A 20,946-nucleotide genomic window follows, 5' to 3' on the forward strand; every position below is an offset into this window, starting at 1 on the left:
GAATTTAATTTTTATTTTGTTTTTATCACTTAAACATCCTAAATTTCAGGGATTCACTAAAATGTGTCACATCATTATAACCCTTATTATGAATTATTCACAGTAATTACTGAGTTGTTGCAAACTTCATTATGAAATTTAAAGTACCAGAAAATCTGGTGGTGAAACTGTTTTACTCCTTGGATGTTCTTAAAATAAGTCGGAGTCAACAGATTGCAAAAATATGCAATTACAAAGTTATTAAAATGCAGATTTTTGGCAGGAAGCCACTGTAGTCTCCGATGTTCACAGCTGTCTACTTACAGGAAAACTGCCCTGAGCAGCCTGTGGTGGCTTCTTTGAGCTGTTACAGCTGATTGGGTCAGAGCAGAGGCCTCTCTAAGGACTAGGTTCAGTAACTTCTTACCTCCTAGATCATAAGCTTCACTTGAAATTATTTTTTTTCAGGCAGGAGGGATTGACAGTAGACCATCTTTTGTTCCCTGTTGTGCTGATGATAAGTCCAGGGTGCCTCTCCTGAGACTGTGTATGTGCTGTACCAACATCTACACAGATGGTTCCTTGGATTAGAGTGTGGACCACGCGGCTGGCGGGTGTAGCAGCATAAATTTTGAATTACACTTTTGAGGTCAGTCTAACATGCATTTTCCCCAGTCACAACTGGCTTTAATCATTGCCGCCTTCAGTTCTCTGAGAGCAGGGCATACTGGAGTATTAACAAAGTGGCAGATGCTTTGCTTTAATGAAGAAGTAAGCACTGTCATCTTCCCTTCACCCTATCCCCCGTAATGTCACTGGGTGCTCCAGCTGTTTTTGCTTTCTCTCTGCACAGTGACTTGGGAACAAAACTGATGACCTACTTAGTGTAAGATAAAAATTTCAGAGTTGGTGCTCAAGGCGTCGTGTCCAGATGCTCAAGACCATTGCTGGCAGCCAAAACCTGCTTTGTTGATGGTTTAGTGTCCAAGCAGGACCAATATGTGGCAGCTTTTTCTCAGTGTCTTTTTTTTTTTTTTTTTTTTTGCAAGATGCTTCCAGTAAGGACTTTCATCATTCATTTGTGCAGCTTCTCCCAAGAAGGAGAGTAAGTTCCCTCCATGAAATTGTGAGACTGGCACAAGCTCTGAAAAGGAGGGGGGAGGGATCTTTAAAATAAGGTGTGTAGCATCTAAAGGGCAAGAAACGGCACAATGAGCAGGAGTCATCCCTGCTGTGAAACTGGGGTGATGTTCCCAGAGTGTGGAGAGGCAGAATTTCACATTGTCTATGATAAAGTATAATGGAAGAACCGCTCCTTCTAAAGCTCTGAACGTCTCATGCTGTTGGGGGGTTGCTGACTCTGTGAAGCAGATGTCATTAATATCAATGAGGGTCTGTAATAATCTCCCACGGGACAAGTGACATTTAGGGATTCAAGACTGAAATAAATGAGAAATAGAGCAGGACCATTAAAGAATGTATTAGAATTGGTTAGTATTATACTGTCCCATTATATATGGGACTACCTGGTACCTGGTAATACTTTAATTTATTTCTCTTCTTCTTCTTCTTCACTCTCTCTCTCTCAATCAAGACAGAAAAAACCTTTCTTCTCTCTCAATCAAGTCCAGTCTGTGCTGGCTCAAAAAATTCAAAATGTGGCCACCCTCTTTGTAGATTTTCCTAACTAATAATGAAGAATCTAAAACTTTTAAGACATTAAGTCACCATTTAAAAGTTGAATGTGTCTTGAGAAACTTGTATGGACAATAATACAGAAAAAAAGCTTACACTGATGTCTTGGAAGGAGGAAGATGCAGTGAATATCCTAACAAAACCCTTTGACCTCAGCATTGCTGGTGCATGGTGTGTTATACAGCAGAAGGCGTTTTGAGGTTACTGTGAAGAGAGAGAAATACATCTGAAGAGCTTTATTTTGAGGCTCTCCAGAGGCTGTAAGCACACCAGAAGGCTGCAGAGGTGCAAAGCAGTGATATCCTTAAAGCACTGAATTGCCTGTCCTTGCCTGTGCCGGCGTTCCCGAGCCCTCCGGGAGGCAGGCTGGGTGCCAGCATGCTATGCAGCACCTTGGGCTGCTTTGGTTTGTGCCTATAGATGCAGCCCCCAAGGCAGTTCAGCTGACTGAGCAGTGGCGAAGCACAGCGTGCTTCTCTTCCACCCGGGCAGCCTGTCTCCTTGGCTGCAGGATGACAGAGGTATGGCGAAAGAGGAGGAACCCGGCAGGCATCCTCCAAAGCCAAGGGACCATACCCCAATGAGCAAAGGTAGCACGCCTTTGCTCGTGGTCATCTGCACTGAAGGAACTCCGTGGATTTCAGTTACCAGTCCTGATTTCTGCTCTGGGGGTGAAATGTGCCCCTAAACACAGTGATGGGCATTCTGTATGCTGCTGGTAATCACAGTTTTCAGTCCATGTGGGAAGAAATACTATAAAAATCAGGACTGGCAAAGGTACTGAAGAACATGAGGCCACTCCCTTCCGTACATCCCTCCAAAGCACTTTCAGGTATGTTTTTCCTCATGTGGTTTTAAAGATCCTGGACCAAACAAACATTAACATGCAGGGCTGAAGGTCTGAGACCATGCTGAGGCTCAGCTGGAGGGGTTGAGGAGTGAGGAGAGAGAAAATCTTTCCTACCTGGGGTAACCGAGAGGCTGAATCTCCACAGGAGAAAAGACAGAAGGTTCAGAGCCTGCCCGCTTTCTCCTGTGCTTTTCCAGAAAGGAACAGATTTTGATTCCCAGAGGAAACAAAAAGACAGAGAAATGCCGAGGGGGTTGGAATGTGGAGTTTGAAGAGCCCTCAGGCAGGTAGGGGATGGCAGTGGCACCGGCAGGGTGGGCTGGGATCAGGGAGAGAAGAGCAGTGCCAGCAGCAGGGCACTCCAGAGGATGTAGAGGCAGCCTGCTGCTGCTGCGCACCTTTTGCATCAGCGTCAGTCGGCACAGAGTTAACAGCAGCTTTGGCCATTAGATACTTTTTAGGATTAAAGCAAGAAGGAAGGAGACAAGCTTGCTTAGTATTCAGCGAGCCCCTGTCTGGGTGCTCTTCCCCATTTTCTCTAGAAGTAATCTATTACCACATCTCAAGAGAAAAATGACCCCAATCTAAAGATTAATGGAGCAGTGTGTGGACGTTTCCAGTGATGTGTATGAAACTCAATTTTTTTTTGTCTCTGTACGCACTGAGGTGTCCTTTACCAGCAGATCTCTAGATCTTAAAAACTAGGCTGATTATTGAAGAGGGCAGCAGTCAATTTAGGGCACACAGTGTTTTCTTATGACGGAAGGTTTGCTGTGAAGTGCAGTAATTTATGTTGATAAATTGTGGCCGTCAGAATGTCTAGATCATTTCATAGGATGAATTTCTAAACGTACATCTCTAGTTTTGGTGGGGCAGTGGTGGGAAAGGGGTATTTGTTTGGGAGACTGGGGGGAAGATAACTCCTGCATGTACCGTTTCTTGAAATGCAGCACCGGACTTTCACATGTTCCCAAAATTGGCTCGTTGTCAGCTTAAACCCTATTTTTTGGTTTATTTGGTTACCAGTTTTGGTTTACTGTGACAAGTGAAAGAACTTTCATCCTCCATAACCAAGCTGCAACAAAAATGGAAGAGACTACATGATGTCAAGATTGCGTAGTTTTTGCATGCTAGCTCTTTCTTAGCAAAGGGGTTTTTTTGGTTTGGAGGGGTTTTGGTTGTTTCGGTTTGTTGGGGGGGGGGGGTTATATGCATGCCAAAATGTAAAGCCAGCTTGGCTCAGGCAAGGTATATCTAAGTGAAGCAAGCTGCCTTCATTTAATCAAGAGGCAAGAAAAATTACCATAATTGTTGTAAGAAAAACTGCTTTGGGGAGAAAAGACAGGAGTTTTCATACCGTGTTATTGATGTGTCTTACTATCATTAAGGTCATAAATAAAGAGATTAATTTAAAAGGAGAAGGGCTTTGCTAGGCTAAGTTTTGTCTTGTTTTGCTTGGGTTTTATATCAAGAATTAAAGGCACTGATGTGTCTAGCTGTTGTTCTGAGAGGTTACAAATTTCTCTGTCCTTTTTCCATCATGTTATACGGCCAGAGATTTTAAAAGGAATCTTTTGGACTTCGATTGAGCACAACACAGGCTGGGTACTGAAGTTTTTCTGTTATCAGTGACATGTCTGTGTGGACTTAGCTTAAGCATATGATTTAGTACTTCTCTGAATTGTACCTTGCAGAAAAGAACAGTGAACTAGACTAACTAGATAAGGTCCAAATTAGGTATGAAATTACCCTAAAGATGGGTGTGCGTATGTCTTGGAATTGCAGTTGACCCTAAAGATGACAGTGAATCTACTCAAACGGCCTGAAGATTTGTGCCATTTGAACCTGATCTCCCTAAGGAATGATAGAGGGATCTACCAGGTGTTTTCAAAGCGAGAAGTGCGTTCAAAGCTTGACCCATCACGACCCATCTGGACTTGCAGAGCTTTTGCAACGATTCTGGATTACAGCCTTCTATAAAGCGTGAGGGTTTGGAGTTCCAGGATTTTCAGTGGGGCATACGCTGATATTAGTCCCATTAGCAATTAACGGGCTTTGAGGGGGTGGTTTGGTGTTTTAAATCCATCATGATTCCGTGCAGAACTTGTTAAAGTACTGGTGTTAATGCTGCATCAAACTGAGTGTGCTGTGGCATATGGTCCAGTGCTAGTACCTGTAGAGGAGCAGAATTTAATAAAAATAAAAAAGATTCCAACATTTGGTTTCTGCTCTGGTAGAAAAGGTTTTTGTATTGACAGACAACTGGTTGTGCATGTCATTTCCCAACCTTGTCCCCTATGACTGTTACACAGAGTTGCATGCACAGATGCAGCAGAAGGAAAACTACAGCATAACCTGTTCACTGACGACGGCAGTGCCTTTAGGCTGAACGCAAGTGCCGCATATTCTTATGAGAGCTTGTAAAACCTTCCAAATAGCAGCGACCAGTAGTGGTTTCCAGCATGTCTCCCAGAGCTCTGGAAATGGGTATTTTCCTCAGCACAGAGTAACAGCCAGCTGGGATTTGTTCAAGTTAAGCTCTTTCCTCCTTGATGCATTTTACTATGTCCACTTTTGCCACATGTGTCTTCAAGTCGGTATCATTTCTCCATTTTTTGTTTGTTTTGGTTTGTTTGGGGTTTTTTTCCCCAAGACTTCAGCGTTTTACGTTAGTGGTCCAGAACCTAACAGTCTGCTGAAAATAAACTAAAATGAGATGTCTCTGCTGGGCATGTACCATCTCCTAAAGGAAACACATGAGACACTCCAGATTTTGAGTTCCTCATCTTCCTAGCAGAAGGAAGTTTCCCCGAGTGTTACCTTTTGTTTCAATACAAAAAAGGCTGATGGAATCAATTACATCTTATTCTTCTCTTTTGACCTGAATGAAGAAAGCCCAAAAGCAGCAGCACATTTTTGCCTGGTACACTGCAATGTAATTGCATCATTTGATAAAAATTGCAACTGGCTCCACAGTGTAAGGGAGAAGGGAATGAGAAGCTGGCAGGGAGCTCAGGCTCTCCTCACACGGACAGGAGGAGCAATGTGTCAGGGGAAGCATGGGCAGGACCAGCCCCTGGGGTTGTATTCTCGTTACCTTACCTGTTCGCCAAATGTGCAGGGGGAGTAGACTGGCAGACTCTTAAACTTATTAACTGTTTTCTATTTGGGGAAGATTAAGTTTTGAAGGAAAACATCCAGTAATCACTTTGGTACTATTTATATCATCATAAACTTCTGTCAACTGATTTTAATAATGATTATTATTATAAAAACCAGCAACTCTTATCTCTGCCACTGCACACGTGCTGTAGTAATGAGAACTTTTCCTTTTTTTTGCCTTCTCACTTCTGCTTCTTCGCACAGTACCCCGACTTAACTCATTTTCCTCTCCTGTTCCCCCCTAGCCGTCAATCACTGTCACATTACTTTGCATCATATGCATCAAGAAGAGCAGCTTTTTCCATCAAGTAAGCCAATTCTAAAGCTGCCTTCCCAGAGGCTACACAGATTGTGCAAGCTGGAGGAACTCGGGAAAGAGTAAACTGGACAATAACAAAGGCTCCCAGAGCTGCTTCTGCCTGCCAATCTCTCATGCATGTATTCACACAGTGCTATATATAGGGCATGCCTCCAGGGCCAGGATCGTGGTATCAGCTCAGCGCGCAGACCTCCTATCCACACCATTAATCACAGTAGGGAGGAGGGAAATGGCTCATTACACTACATCAATGATATTGTCCGTCCTGTCTTCTGCAAATTACAGTTCTCTCAGTGTTGCGTTCAGCATCCCCTGACTTTTGAAGTCCATGATCCAAGAGAGGGAACAAAACTTCTTAACAGGAGTGTTTACCTGTGGGCAACAGAGGTTAGCCAGCAAACCGCAAGTTTAGTGAGTTTGGAGTGCTATAGCAAGGCCAGCTTTCCAAAGGATGTTTTTTCTGCTGTTTAAATCTTTGGTAGCCTTCCTTCCCTCTCTCAAGATGAGAGCTCTGAGGGAGTTTTTCTGTTCTGCAGCATTGTTTTCAAGCTCCTCAGCCTGCTTCCAGTATAGTTTGTGTGTCTAACACCTGTAACGCATCCTTTATGGCTGACTGACTTCAGGTGGATTTGAGGAAGAGCCTTCTGCAGTATTCTGGCCTTCCTTACAGATCCCATGTGTTGCCGGGAGAAATCCTATGCTATTTATGGGTACCCTTTCAAAGCAGCATGCGGAGATTTATCCATCTGGCTGCCGATGATGTTAGAAATCATATAACTACATTTTTGCTCACAGCTTTTAGGTTTGACACTTCATTGCTTTCTTTTCTGCTTATGTACCTGTAAATGAGCCCTGTACTTCAAAATCTGTGTCATCCAGGTTTCACTCTGGCACTTGACAAGACAAACCTCTCGCCGTCTGCTGCCCTCACTGCTGCAGGGCTCATCCGCATCAGTTCTGTACAGACCCTGCAAGGTTCTCCTGCTCTTCCTGGAAATACTGTTCTGATGTTTATCTTGGTGTTCTCTAAACCCACCCTCCAGTAAGGTTTAAGCTCTTCTCAAGACTTTCTTCCTGGCTGATTTTGAGGATAATTGCAAAGTGCTTCCCTTGGTCTCGTGAAGTCTGCATTGTAGTGGGCGGGCATGTGGTATTATTTTGATGGTCTTAAAACAAGCCTGCCTGTTTCTAGAAGAGCAGTGCTGCCTATTACGTAACAGACATACATTTTGATAGGTGACCGTGCCTTAAATTACAAAATAGATGTAATCGTTCAGTCATCACCAAGCCTGATGTTGGGTCCAAAGCTTGCACAAGGCATCTCTAGGTTTTGAGGGCTATCTTGGAGATACACTGGCCTCTTCCATATCAGTGGAGGTCTTGTAGCAATAGGCAGTGATATAGTCCTAAAGTTAGGATACTAGGAGGAGTATATGTCTAGATACACATCTTTCAAGAGGTGAAATAGACTTGTAGGTCTCGCTTGCTTTGAGACTTCTGCATTTGGCTAATTATGGAAAGTGTCTACTCTGACTGGAATATTCCAGGATTAATCTTTAGATGTGCCAGTATATTCTCAGGTACTTCTGCTTGCTTTGTAAGCATGTAGACATCAGATTTTTTTATAATTTTTTTTTTTTTTAATCTGAGTATTGCAGAACATTTAGGATAGCAGAACATAGAAGAATTCAAATGAAAGGATTATAGCTATATTAAATTTTTCTGATGAGCATTAGTCATAGATACATCCATCTTCTAACGCACTATGCAGCACACTTGTTGAAACTACTGGTAGAGAATCCCACAGCGGTAGTTAAATGAATGTTTATAATTTGGAAAGACTATGTGCTTTATTATTGATCTGCCTTATCTGAAAGTAGAAATTCACATTGGGATTTTTTTCAATTTTAAGCAAAGATACCTAGTTAAAATAAGTTTAGAAACAACAAAGGAGATAAACCTATGATTCTTCCCCCAGGATAAAGAGATACTCGCTCATACTCTTATCTGTTTTAACTGTACTTATTTCCTTTTCTAACACTTACAGCACACCTCTAAAAAGTTGCATTAGTCTGCTGTAGGTGACAGGTTAATCAGAAACCTTTTACAGTGTTATTTTTTCATCCTTCAGATACTTTCAAGAAAGATGTAAACTTAAGAGGAACTTAAGCTGCTATCACTGTTTCTAGAACTAACAGAAATGTTTTAATTTCTTAAAAAAAAAATCACTTAAAAAGTTATTTTTTGCAAAGTCTGCTTTTCCTCTGAGATGTTTTTGCTTTCAGTAAAATCTTCCCTATTTGCAAAATAAAGAAGTATTTCACATCTGGTGATTTTAGAGAATCAGTTAGATAATTAACATCTGTGAAATTCTACTTGTGTAGAATTTGTGAAGTGACTACATGACAAGAAAGAGTGGAAAATGTTGAGTACGCCAAATGGTGAGGATGGGAAAAGCACTGTCAAATAAGATCCAGTCATATTTAATAAGTTTGATTTTGTGTTTCGGACAGGTGGCTTCCTTAGCTGTTGATGGGAATGTTTCTCCTACAGTACCCCTCAGACACTGATAATTAGTGAGGAATGGCAAGTGTTTGAAGATGACAGTAACTTCAGGTGTGGTAAGGAACATCCCAGGCTATAAATTGGATTTACTTTATGGAAGCTCCTGATAGCCTAAAAAGAGAGGCTGTTTCAGGATGTATTTCCTTACTTGGCGATTGCAGCCATCATGGTTTTTCAGCCTCAAGTGCAAGAAATTAGGTGGTGTTGGCAGGAGTAGACAAGCTGTAATGTAGTGGGCTTAGTCCTTTATTTTACATGCAGCTACCGGATTTGTAATTCCTTTTCCTTCCCAGTTCTTGCAATGTGTTCGGGGTGGTTTATTGGTAGGTTAAAAGCCAATGTCAAGTCCCCCATACAGTAAAAGCGAGAGCCTGCTGACATGCATCACTGTGCCATGGTGTGACTGTTGCAATCCATCTTGACCAATGTGTTTGAAAGTTGAACTACATATAATCAATCGCACTCTTAAAACTTTAATGTCTTTGACTGCACCATGTAGCACTACATTGATTTAGCGGTGCGTTCGGCCTCTGCCTTTGAGGGTCAAGAGCCTACATCACCTGGGCTGGGCCATGCCAGACACGGTGCTGTGTGATTAATGCCTGAAGCCTTTAATGCCGCTCAGCCCAGGCAAAACGCATGGCAGAGCCCTGCTTAAGCAGTTCCCTGGAGGAGAAGAACCAGAAGAAAACATCCCCCAAACCATTTAATCCTTAACAGTCACAGGGCCTGGGAATGCATGACATGTTTCCGAATGGAGAGTATGAACCACTAGCCACTTTGCAAAAAGCAGGGGCAGGGGGGGAGACTTTCCAAAGGTCAGGAGGAGGAAGCGCACCAACATGAAGAGCGTTGTTCATATTGGAAATCATTACTTGAAATCATTCGGACTTTTCCAGAGTGCACAACCAACTATAGGATCCTCAGTAGCTAGTTTTCCACTCGAATAAAGTCTTTGACAGTTGATGAGACTTTATTCTTGTCTTTAATAATCAATCTCCCTTTTTTGATTTTGGGGACAAACATTATATAGAAGCTGTTTGTGTTCAACAGCATTGACAACAAATCTGAATGTTGCATCCAAAAAAAGACCGCAGAAGCAAACAGACAAGAAGTTTAAAATGAGCCATATGCACTGACTTACAATTCATATACATAGCAGGTACTATTCCTGTGTCCTTCCTGGGGCAAAGTGCTCTAACGGTGGACAAAGCGGGTATTACTACCAAAAATAGCCTTTGCTGTGTCATACGTTACATGTTTTGTTGGATTTTTTTTTTTTTAAATGCTGACTTGGAAAGAAGGAAGATTGAAAGACACAGCAGGCAACACTACTTCAAAAAACTCCTTTATTTTTTGGAGGACAGGGAGAGCCATCTAATCCAATTGAGCAACTCTGAACTAAAACCAGTGTGGTTTGCAGTCTCCTGTTGAATTTCACGTTCTGTCTCAGGGGTTGCAGCAAATAAACTTTGCTGGATTCCTGTGAGCGAATGTGGAAGGACTGCAGCTCCATGAATGTCAACAAATGTAAGTTTACCATGCAAGTTTGAAGACAAATGGAATAGAATTAATAAGCATCAGTAGTGGCTTTATAATTGAAGTAACATAGGCATTAGAAGTACATAGGATATTAGTAATCATATTAATTATTTGTTAACAGAAAGACAAAGTAATAAAATTAAAAAACAGAAAGCTTAGTTATTCACATGCAGATCTAGGGGGACATTTTGTAACAGAAATAATTGCTTTTACTTCATCCTCAGGGTGATATGATCTGTGTCTAATTGTTTTTCCTGAAGAAAGCAGAGCAATCTAAAATTCTAAGTAACGCAGAGCAACTGTAGGAGTGAAAATAACCACATTTTAGAAACCTCTTACAGCATCCCACCCCAACGCGGTGAAAGGGAGCAGTGCTGCTAGGGAGGGTAAAGATAAATGGAATTACTTTTCTATTAGAAGTATAATAGACTTTATTAGTTAGTCACCTGTGCTCAGAATAGATCAGCTGTCAGGGAGAGCAAGTAGATGAACATGTACCTTGTGAGCTGTCAGGAGCAGATCAGTGTGGGTTTTTTAAATAATAATTACCCGCTTCCAGAGAAATGTTTTAGACAAAAGCACAGCTGCTTTATTGATGATACCTTTTGTGCATAAGGATTAATATTCTAGTTTGTTCTTTTCATTTTTCCATGTAAATGTAATATCATATTTCCATAAAACTCTTTTAGGAAATGGTGCCGTTCGCTATTAAAGCTTGCATAATAAAATTGTCAGGGATTTAATTTGATTAAAGTTGGTGATTTGTAATAAAGTGCTAGTAACTAAGAGGGGCTGCTGCTCACCTTCAGGGCTGGTGATGCCCTTGCCCTCTGCAAGCCACTGTTCAACCAGCTGTCAGGCTTTGGGGTGGCAGGGCAACCAGAAGGTATCAGCTGCTTTTTTTTTCTTCACCCAACCCAGAGGGCAAGGCAGCTGTTCGCTGGTGGACCTGGTGGTCGGAGGAGCAGTCTGAGCACCAGATCCACTATTCTGGCAGAGTTTGATAGCCTGTGTGGTCTGGCGACTTGATTGCCATGAGGTCTGGGAGGAAGAAACTCTTACACCCGGTGGTCCAGGGAGTTCTGTGGCACAGATGTGGCTCCTGGGGGCCACCCAGGAGTCTGAACAGTGCAGCCACGGATGGGTTCGTTCTGGTAGGGGCTGGACATGGGAGGGAAGGGTTTAAGTCTGCAGTATGTTGAACCCCTCCCAGAGTTCAGAAGATCTGCTTTGATCTTCACTGTTGTAACCTGGAGTGTTGTATACAGCCACCTTTGTTCTGCCACACATACTGGTTCCAGCCCGCTACCCTTCGGCTGCTCTGTGTCCTGCCCCTCCAAAACATGGCAGAAGCTGGGGTTAAGGATGGAGCCTTCACAGAGCTTTGTCAGATTAATTTAGTGTTGGCACTGTAGCCCAGTGACAGAGCAACTTGTGCCGTAGAACAGGACTCTGGATGTGGAGCCGAGCTAGCGCTGGCAGCAGTGGTAAGATGGAGAAGCTAGCCTGCTTAGATTCATTTTTCAGGGCTGGCTAGAGACTGGCTTTAGATCAGCTCCCTTAGGAAAATCACATCCCCACTGCAGTGGAAGGAAGCAGAGCAGTGCTGAGTTCGATGGCAGACTCGATGCTGGGGACTCTTCCCACGCACCGGTGGGCAGCAGCAGAGGTTGGCTGGGACCGCTGTGCAGTGTTTATGGCAGCGCTGCTGTTCTCCGTGGTGCAGATGAGCGAGATCCCCATTTCACCCACGCTGTGTAGGTATTTACTGAGCAAATATCCACATACCTGTATTTCAGCTACAGGCCCGGCTTGAATGTTACAGGAATAATCATTGTATCTGCCCGTTTTTGTAAACCATGGGAACAACAGTACCAGATGGAAGCTGGAAGACTTGTATTATGCATGTGTTTTAAAATCCTCTTTCACTACCTCTTCTTGTGAATTTATGAATCTAAATGTGACAGCATTTATCAGGATTCCCATGAACAGAAGAGGAAAATAATTAAATATGTGTTCTGGTTAACTAATACCACACTTAAAAACCCCTTGAAGGATAGGTTTCTGTGAGGGGTGTTTTTTTCATCTTTATATGAAGTGCTGGGAAATGACTGTAGCTAGAGGCAAGATGCTGATCAAGGTCAGTCCTAGATCCGGTTGCGTTGGAAAGCTTTCTGGTGCCAAGTTGTTTGAAGCCTGAGTACATGGCTGTAGCCTGCTAGCCCTGACATCTGGGACAGGGAAATGTTGCCTCTCCTTTCTCTTCCCCTGGCTCTCTTCCCTGCCTCCAACAGCCCAATCACAAGGAACGCAGGGGGAATTTCGCTCCTTTCTGCAGCACTGTGGGTGGTCATTTGCTAGGATCATTTGGAACAAACTTAGTAGATTTCACCCTTAGATGCATCATATCAACTTGGCTATGTAGCAGCTTTCAAAATAACGAGTATTTTTAGGTTCTTTGCTGTCATGTCAAACCAGAGCTTCAGACCTAAATGCCGAGACAGAATGCCATTGTTTTTAGCTAATCTTGGGTTTCAGTGTTATACCAGGTTGCCATCCTCAGCTTTGTGTGACTAAGTAACGACTCTAAATCATGGAAAGATGATAGGATGATGTGCGCTATGAATTGTCTTACAGGTAAGCTTAGAAATACAACAATTCATTAGCTGATGCAGCTCAGCCCCTTGCTCTTGCCCCCTTTTCTCATGAGAATAGCATTCTTTATCTCACAGCAGGAACTAGAGACAGACCAAATTAGCAACAAGTTACTTTGTCTAGATTATATGCCGGATCTCCACAGTAGTGACTGTCAGACTGAAGCTGTATTTTATTTCTGCAGCTGTTTCTTCACTGCTCTAACAGTATTATTAATAGTACCTGTCACTTATACAGCCCCTCAGAGTTGTAGGTAGTTTGATAAACATTACACAAACTTACTGGAAAGCATAAAAAAAATGAAGTAAGCACTCTGCTTCTTACTGGCTAAACTAAATTCTGTAAATTAGTTCATAGCCTGACTTTGCTTTTAGCTTAGTGAAAAGAAAAAACTGCTTCCAGACCAGCTAGTTCCCTGACTTGCTTTATACTTAAATTTTTGGTAAATCACGTCTGCTATTGTAGTATTGGTACAGCTTTATCATATCTAGTCTAGAAAGGCACTACTGCAAACAGTATATCCATGTCAGACGTTCCGGGCCACTTTAAGAGGCCAAAGTGATTTTGAGCGAGCACTGGTGTACGTCTTGTTAGTAGTGCTACGATGCTACTACTAGCCATGGAAACTTCCTGCAGTTAATGATTCTTGTTGCTTTTGGAGAAGCAGTAGTAGCAGAAGAGACATTAATGTAGAAAGCACTCTATTTTTTAGCATCATTTTTATCAGCTTCTCACTTTAAATTGCCACAAGCAGGTGATGTGACAGGAGGAGTCTGAGCTATTCTTACAGTCCCACCGTGATTACAAAGCTGGAAAAAATATGTGTGCTGGAAATAAATGTGAAAACTTCTGACATCCATTTGCACTTCTGAAGGCTCACCCAGCATAGGTGGTTTCTCTCCAGGGCAGAACACACAGTTCTGTTAACATAATTTTTCTCTCTTTTAAAATGAAATTGTTAAGCCTTGACAGCCAGTGCTTGTGTTGTCACCTCCCAAATTGCCACCGAAGTGGGGCCAGGCAGCCCAGAGCCTGCCTTTGCCAGCACTAGAGCCAGTGGGATAACCTGCCTGCTGGCTCCCCTTTGCCCCGTATCCTCTCCGTGCCTTCGTGAGCCCTCTCGTACCAGTCTGCTGAGCTTACAAACCCACTGTTCTGTGCTACAAAACCAGGTACCGAAAGTTACAATAGTTGTAAAAATTGCCCCATACCCTGCCCCGTGCACTCTTGGCTTATTCAGAACTCCCCTCAGCCCTGAGGTGACCTGTGCCATGGCAGGCCAGCCCGTCCCCTCCCAGCAGACATGGCAAGCCCTTGTGGCGCTTCTGTGTTGGGTTACTGTTGAAAATAGTTCATGTTTTATTGTAAATTACTGTTATTTGCAACTTCCAGTTTTGCAGTTCCCGCTGCACAGAGATCAAGGACCCAGTTTTTTCCTTTGTATCCATCAGTGTAAATCAAGATTAACTCCAGTGAAGTCAGTCTAATCACAAGAGTAAAACTAGGAGGAATGAAAGGAAAAATCAGTCTATATACTATTTGGGTTTTATTTTTAAATAGCAAAATTAATGCTGCTGTTCTGCAGACACAGGGTGACCTGCAAAGTACTAGCTCATGCGTTACTAATGCATCTCCATTTAAATGCAGATTTTTGCTCCCAACACAGAACTTCAGGGAATCCTCTCCAGATAAACTGTAATAGGATACCAAATGGTAATTCAATATTTCACTGTAACTTGTGTTTCAGTTTATTGATCTTAATTTTCTATCATTTTGATGCAGTATTTGGCTAGGGGGAAGAGGATTACATTCACTCTAATAAGGCTTTTAATTAATAATTAATTATTTTTATATTCCAAACATCCATGCCAGCAGTAGCAATCTGCTTGCATTCTGATACCTATTCCTGTTTTCAGGGGTGGAAATCACCAAGGTGTGACTTTGCATGTTGCAGGAAGTCATTGAGACAAGAAGCACAGTATAGATACTGCGGGATCCATGTGGGACACGCTTCGCGTGCCGGTGGTTTGTTCTCAGCCGTATGTGGTAACAGTAGTAAGACCCCGACTTGTTGGTGAAATCAAGGGGGACACTGGTGGGGATGCTTGTGTCTTCAAGGGCTTTCCTATGAGCTTCTATTTGCCTGCATGTCGTCAGATAAAAGGCATGAGGCATTACTGTTCTGCCATTCTCACACCAAAATCACTTCCTTCACTCCTCCAGCTCCTCGGTGGGGAAGGACTTGCACCTCGTAGGCTCCACTTCCAGCATGACCATTAGATACTGCAGGGAAAAGCACCTCTCTCGGTTGTCCAGATTTCGCTGTGGTTTTGGTATAGACGTAGGAATAACCAGAGGGCCTGCTTGTTCTATTAAGCCTTTCAAATTAATGACATCATTTGCTTTTGCCATATATGGTATGTTTAAGGAGATGTTTTTTCTCTATACGTGCCTCTCCTAAAGTGCAGCTTATATGATGTACATGAGACCTTGATATGAGCTTTCTTCTGCTGGACTGGGGTTACATTCAAGTGTCCTAAATAGTACAACGAAGCCTACTAGATCATGAGTACAGTTATTAAGAGATACTGAGGATTTCTGTGGCACCTAATACGTCGAGACCCAGTATAGTTAGTTAGTCCCCATGATATCTCAGCTTCCAGGCTGAAAGCCTGCAGCACAACGGTGAACACACTGCAAGCAAGGCTGAGGTCTCTTCTTCAGTACAGGCAATGAAAAAATACATCTCCCAGCCATGGTAGAGGGATAAATATAAGAGGTTTTAAATTACATTTTTAGGTTTGGACTTTATTTTTTTTATAATAGCTCCATTACTTATAGGTTGCATTTTGTTAACATTTCTGAATGTTATTCCGGCAACCATAAGATTTATCAGTTTTCAATGTCTTAGATCTGTGATTAACAATTTCTGCATGGCATCCTTAGAATTGTGTGTATATATATATATATAAAAAAAAAAAAAGTATCAGAAGACAAGCAATAAGACAGTGGCAACACGCAGTCAGGGTTAATGAGACCGCCTTTGTCATATAATTTGGTCAGCAAAAGGGATGTCTGAGAAATAATGATCTTTGTGATTACGCTCCTTTGGGAAGCTCACCTATGAGCCCTCAGATTTCTTCTCTAAATTATTTCCAACATTTTCAAACCCTGACAGATTCAGCCATGTGCTAAACAAAATTAAAACTGCTAGAAAAACATTCCTCCACTACATCGAAACAAGCCCTGCCTATGACCACATTTAGGTCCGAATTAGTGCTTCGTTGCAATCCATCAGACAGAAATGAGAATCTTTTGTTATTGGTAGGAACAGGGCAGACCATAAAAATCTCTCATAATGAGTTTGCGGTTTGTTTTGGGCTTGTTTTGGTTTTTTTTTTTGTTGCTGTGTCATACAGTCCTGTCGTGTGTCCCCTCCCCATCCCGTCTCATCTCCCCACCACCGGGAGAAAAAAAAAAAAAAAAAAAAGAGCAGGAATAGCATTTGCTTTTAGTTCTGAAGACCAGAACTGTCAGACTTCAAAACCACACCACAGAACTACTACTTACTTACCTTCTCACGTAAGCACAATGACCCCCATTGCTTTACTGGAAGGCATGGCCACCTAGGCTCAGTGCCACTGAACCACACAGTCATTGCAGACAGAGAGCAATAAGAAATAGTATAATTATGCTGGAGAATCTGGGTAGAGTATTTTTCTCATCAACGGTCTACTATCAATAAACATGGTTTGATTTGAACCAAAGCAATAGGCAAAGTTTCAGAGGGATAAAAATGTCTTAACACTGCTAGAAAAGGGCAGATTCTCATTGAAAAAAATAGAACTACTGTTCGTCTAAAAGAAAATTCTCAGTGATCCAAAATAAAATTACTTTCAATTACAGAAATCTAAAAATCCTAGCGTTTTTGAAATTTAGATTTAAAAAATAAAATCACTATGTGAAATCCTTTATTCAAACAATTTTTGGTACTATACAAAACTATACTGAATATTAGAAAATAAAAAGGTTGTTTTCTTTGGAATGCACTTTAGAAAAATAATCTCAATAGCGAGAATGGCTTGGGTTTTTTTGGTAATAGTTCTTTTTGTTTCCCCCCAAGACATAAGCTCTTGCTAGGTCTTAAAGAGACTGAAAACCATTTAAAAAAAGGGAACGTATCAGGCATGAACTGATAAAACTTCCCACTTCTTTGACCTTGCAAACTTCATATCATAATGCATGACACAGCAGGAAGTTTTCCTAGAAGCAGTAGGTATGCACATCCTTTTATTTCCTTTACTGGCTTAAACCTAGTTTTTCACATTAGTTACTGTTCATTTATTGAATGGAAAGTATGCATTTTTAATTATGTTAGTTGAAATGTTGGCTGGTTGTGAAACCAAGTACTTGGAACTGGTCCATTTGAGCCCTATGAATCAGCAGTACTGTTTTATAGGTTTCGCATTTTTTCACTTCAAACTGTGATCCCTTGCACAAAGAAAATCTGGTGGAGAAAGATAAAAGGCTCCATCTAGTGGGCAAGAACTTTTTATTTCAAGAAAAAAAAAGGCTCCCATTTTTACTTAATTTTATGCATGAAAAAATACTGCTTTAGATTTTGTTTCATTAAGCTGCCATGTTGTTCTTAATTCTTGCCTTCTACAGAGCCATTATTTCATATGCAAAGCTGAAACAGAATTATTCTGACATTCTTGAGCAAGAAGTGATAAATGATACTAAATGAGTGGGTTTATACAGAACAGTTGATCCACCAAGTTCTTCCTCCCCCTCATCACCTTCAAGCTCCAACATATAGCAACCAAAAATGGGTAATTTGTGTGTTGGCAAATATTTTAAACTATTTCAGGTTCTTTCCTACTTAGAAAACTGACCGGAAAGATTTATAACTTGACCATGACAGTTAACGCAGTATTTTGGGAGACTTTTATACAGGGAATTCTGCCTGCACGTTACCTCACCTTCACTAAATAACCTGTTTGCCTGCAAAGGGTGAAATCTGGGTTCTCTGGCAACTCAGTCCAGCGCATCAGCTTCTGGCAAGGTGTAACCCCATCAGCCTCCGCTGTCCCTTCCAGAGGCAAACACCAAAACTCATTTGTCCTGGCATTTGTCTAGGAGCCTGCCTAACACTAGCGCATGCGTGTGTGTCCAAAATTACCCTGATAGAATTGAGCACCTTCATTTTAGGGACATAATTGATGTAGTACAGTACTTCCCCCACCCCCCCCACCCCCCAGCCTTTGCTGAACTTCTGCACTGCATTGCAGTTATGCTCCAGCCTCCTGAGAGATTCAAATGGCAGGACTCTTCAGTTTAAAGCAGTAGTGAAACTCAGGTGTTACTCTCATTCCACCCAGACACAGCTAGCAGCTGAAACCTTGTCTTCAGTTTGTTTCAGGCTAAATAGAAGAGTGAGAGCAGGAACAAGTAGCAACAAATGCAGATTTGGCAGAAGAGACACTGAACCACATTGCATATGCCCTGCCTTTTGTCAGACTGTCTCTCATTGTCAAGCCATACAGCCTGGCAGGATCAATTCCTTCCGTGCAGCAACGGGTAGACAGTCTAACATGCACTGTAATACGTTACCACACCTACATTTACTATAGCCCATGTTTGCATCCACAACTGGAATATTTGTTTCCTATGCAAGTCACAAAACAGAGCTTAACATGTTGTTTTGCACACTTGATCACAGGGAGATCTCTGTTTGCAGTGGGCTACTTGATAACAAATCCAGAGGATTCCTCCTTCAGTATTAACACATGATTTGGCAACTCTGACAGGCCACACAGACTCACTGATCTGCCTGAACAATTCTCCCCAGCGGCAGCTCTCCTTGTATCCCCCATGGAAATGTAACTCTGTCACCAGTGAAGAAGAGCTGTCATTTGGCTTGTTTTACAGACTAAAACGAAGAATAGTCTCAGCATTCTTGCTCTGAACCTTTATATGAGCAAGGACTAACACAGAACTGACTAGTCTTACAAGTGCCTTTGGGGAAGTTCATACATTCGCAAAATGCAAGCAATGCCATCTCCAAAAGCGAGGAAGTTGAAGATAAACTGCATTTGGGTTTTTTTGTTTAGGGGCAGCTTGCATCTTTGGTTTCAGCTTCTAAAAGTCTACGTAACCCTTAAAACACATCAGCTAAAACAATACAGAACAGTTGTTTAAAACGTCATGGAAGTTTCAGAACTATCGTTAAAACTGTTAGATGGGTTAAATCTCCTAAAATTCACATTAGCTATTTGTTAGAGTAACACTGCTTGGTTTCTAATGCACATAGACACCTACCTCACTAGGTAGGCAACCAAAGAAAAGATGCAAGTCACTTACTTCAAAGCAAAAACTGTTAAATAATACCTCTTTTAACTGTGACCTTTGCTCTAGAACTGTTCCCGTTTTAAGAGATTACAGGCTTTCTGCCGAGTTGAAGCAAATCCCATATTTGGACCTACAGTAAGATCCTCTGCCTCATGTTACTTTAAATACCTTGTCTAGCACTGGTACTTGAGCTGATGCTAATGAAACGCAAGTTTCCAGATGTGAAACTCTGGGGAATATTCAACAATCTGCTTTTGTAATAATCTGCTCTAAACTCAAAATGCTAATTTGGGGATTAAGTATTAATTTATTCCCTTCTACAGGTCATCAGATAGTTCACACAAGCCTTCTAATTAATATTAAACATAGCTATTTTAGATGTTGTTTATCTGTGTTTGATTTACTCAGCTGTTTTTTTCCTTTGTGGGAGCAGCAGTCTTTACAATAAATGCACATCAATGCATTTGTTTCAGGACTACCACTAAGTCTCTTCTTTGTTTTTCCTAGCTAACCAGGTGCTGAAGTTTGGAACACTCGTCAGTACTTCCAACACCTACGATGACTCCGGGATTGTGACCATTGAGACAGACAAGCCTTTGCTGTGGACAATGGCTATCAAAATATAATCAGCTACAGCTGCCTCTTCTGATCTGACTCATATTACTGCAAAATTTCACAGAATTAAGCCAATAAAGCTGTTCCAAAAGACACAAGCAGGCACTGGTTTTACGTACTGGACGGAAACCAAGTCCGAAATAAAAGTCACTTGAAATCAAACCAAGATCAGTAGCAATAAATGAGTATTTCACTCTGGCACCTCACATTGCTTAATCAGGACACCCAATACTGCTTCTCTATGGTTAGCTCAGACTGTTTTTGCAAAGTATTTTATTCCAACACTGAACTATTTCTTCCCCTTTCTTCCCCTTTTACCAAAAGGAAATACAGTACACTGCTGCACACAGTATAACTGTGATAGCACTAAGAGTAGTTAATCTCATTTTCCTGTCCTGGTTTGTAACACATGTAGGTGCTGGTGAAGGTTTCTCAAGAGTAGTAACTGAACATTTCTACTTAGGAAACAAGTTTGTGTCCTGAAGAAGCTTCAGTTTTGCTCTAGTACCAATATCCAATTTCCCAGTATTAAGTGCTTTCAGTCTGTAATAGAAGTAGCATTGTAACTTCTGCAAATACCAGATGCTTACAAGAAGTTGTTTGGAGTGAAATATAAATCTCTTCATCTCAATCTGAGGAGAAAGAGCATTTAATCTACCAGAGTTTCTGCAGGCTTAGTATTTAAAATCAAAATACTCAATCATTTCATAATGGAAACTTCCAGGTCAACAAATGCTGAGCCCTTTATTCTACATGGAGTTGTCTTATAGAACCAGTACCCCAATCAGGTGTGTATCCTATCCAACAGCACGAGCCAGCTGTCGCTTAGCGGAAGGACTGCCTAGTGTCTCTGACAACTACATTAACCTCAAACTGTGTACCTCAATAACCAGGTAAGTTTGGCTTTCTTAATTATGCCATCAGAATAAGGACTGTCAATGCAAGTTCCTTTATTTGAGGAAGGTTTTTTCCAGTCAGGTACATAATACAACCTAACAGGACTTCCAAATGCAGAAAGGAATTAGGGGTAATGATGGTGATTCCAGAAATTAGTGATGAGGATTCTAGCTGATAAACTTTTAAATCACCGCTTGAGAGGATACAGTAATGCTGTTTTCTTTCTGTCTACTTTTTCTGGAACAATGCTGTTTACTAAACAGTAAATTAAGCACTGGAACAGCTTCTGTAAAGAGACTGTACTGTTGTCACCCTT

The 20,946-nt window shown here is 41.6% G+C and overlaps 1 protein-coding gene across 5 annotated transcripts in view; it reads left to right on the top strand.

Moving 5' to 3' along the window:
* Positions 1–20,775, top strand: part of TPK1 (thiamin pyrophosphokinase 1) — a 313,220-nt gene extending 292,445 nt beyond the window's left edge. For 4 of the 5 annotated variants that reach the window (XM_056336203.1, XM_056336207.1, XM_056336201.1 and 1 more), the window contains one exon: positions 19,626–20,775. In XM_056336203.1, coding sequence (XP_056192178.1) covers positions 19,626–19,744 — 119 coding nt within the window. In that variant the 3' untranslated portion in view covers positions 19,745–20,775. The remainder of the gene's footprint in view (positions 1–19,625) is intronic. The other variant, XM_056336205.1, reaches the window with a different exon arrangement.
* The last annotated feature ends 171 nt before the right edge of the window (positions 20,776–20,946 follow it).

Source organism: Falco biarmicus, chromosome 4 (assembly GCF_023638135.1).
Source record: "Falco biarmicus isolate bFalBia1 chromosome 4, bFalBia1.pri, whole genome shotgun sequence".
Lineage (NCBI taxonomy): Eukaryota > Metazoa > Chordata > Aves > Falconiformes > Falconidae > Falco > Falco biarmicus.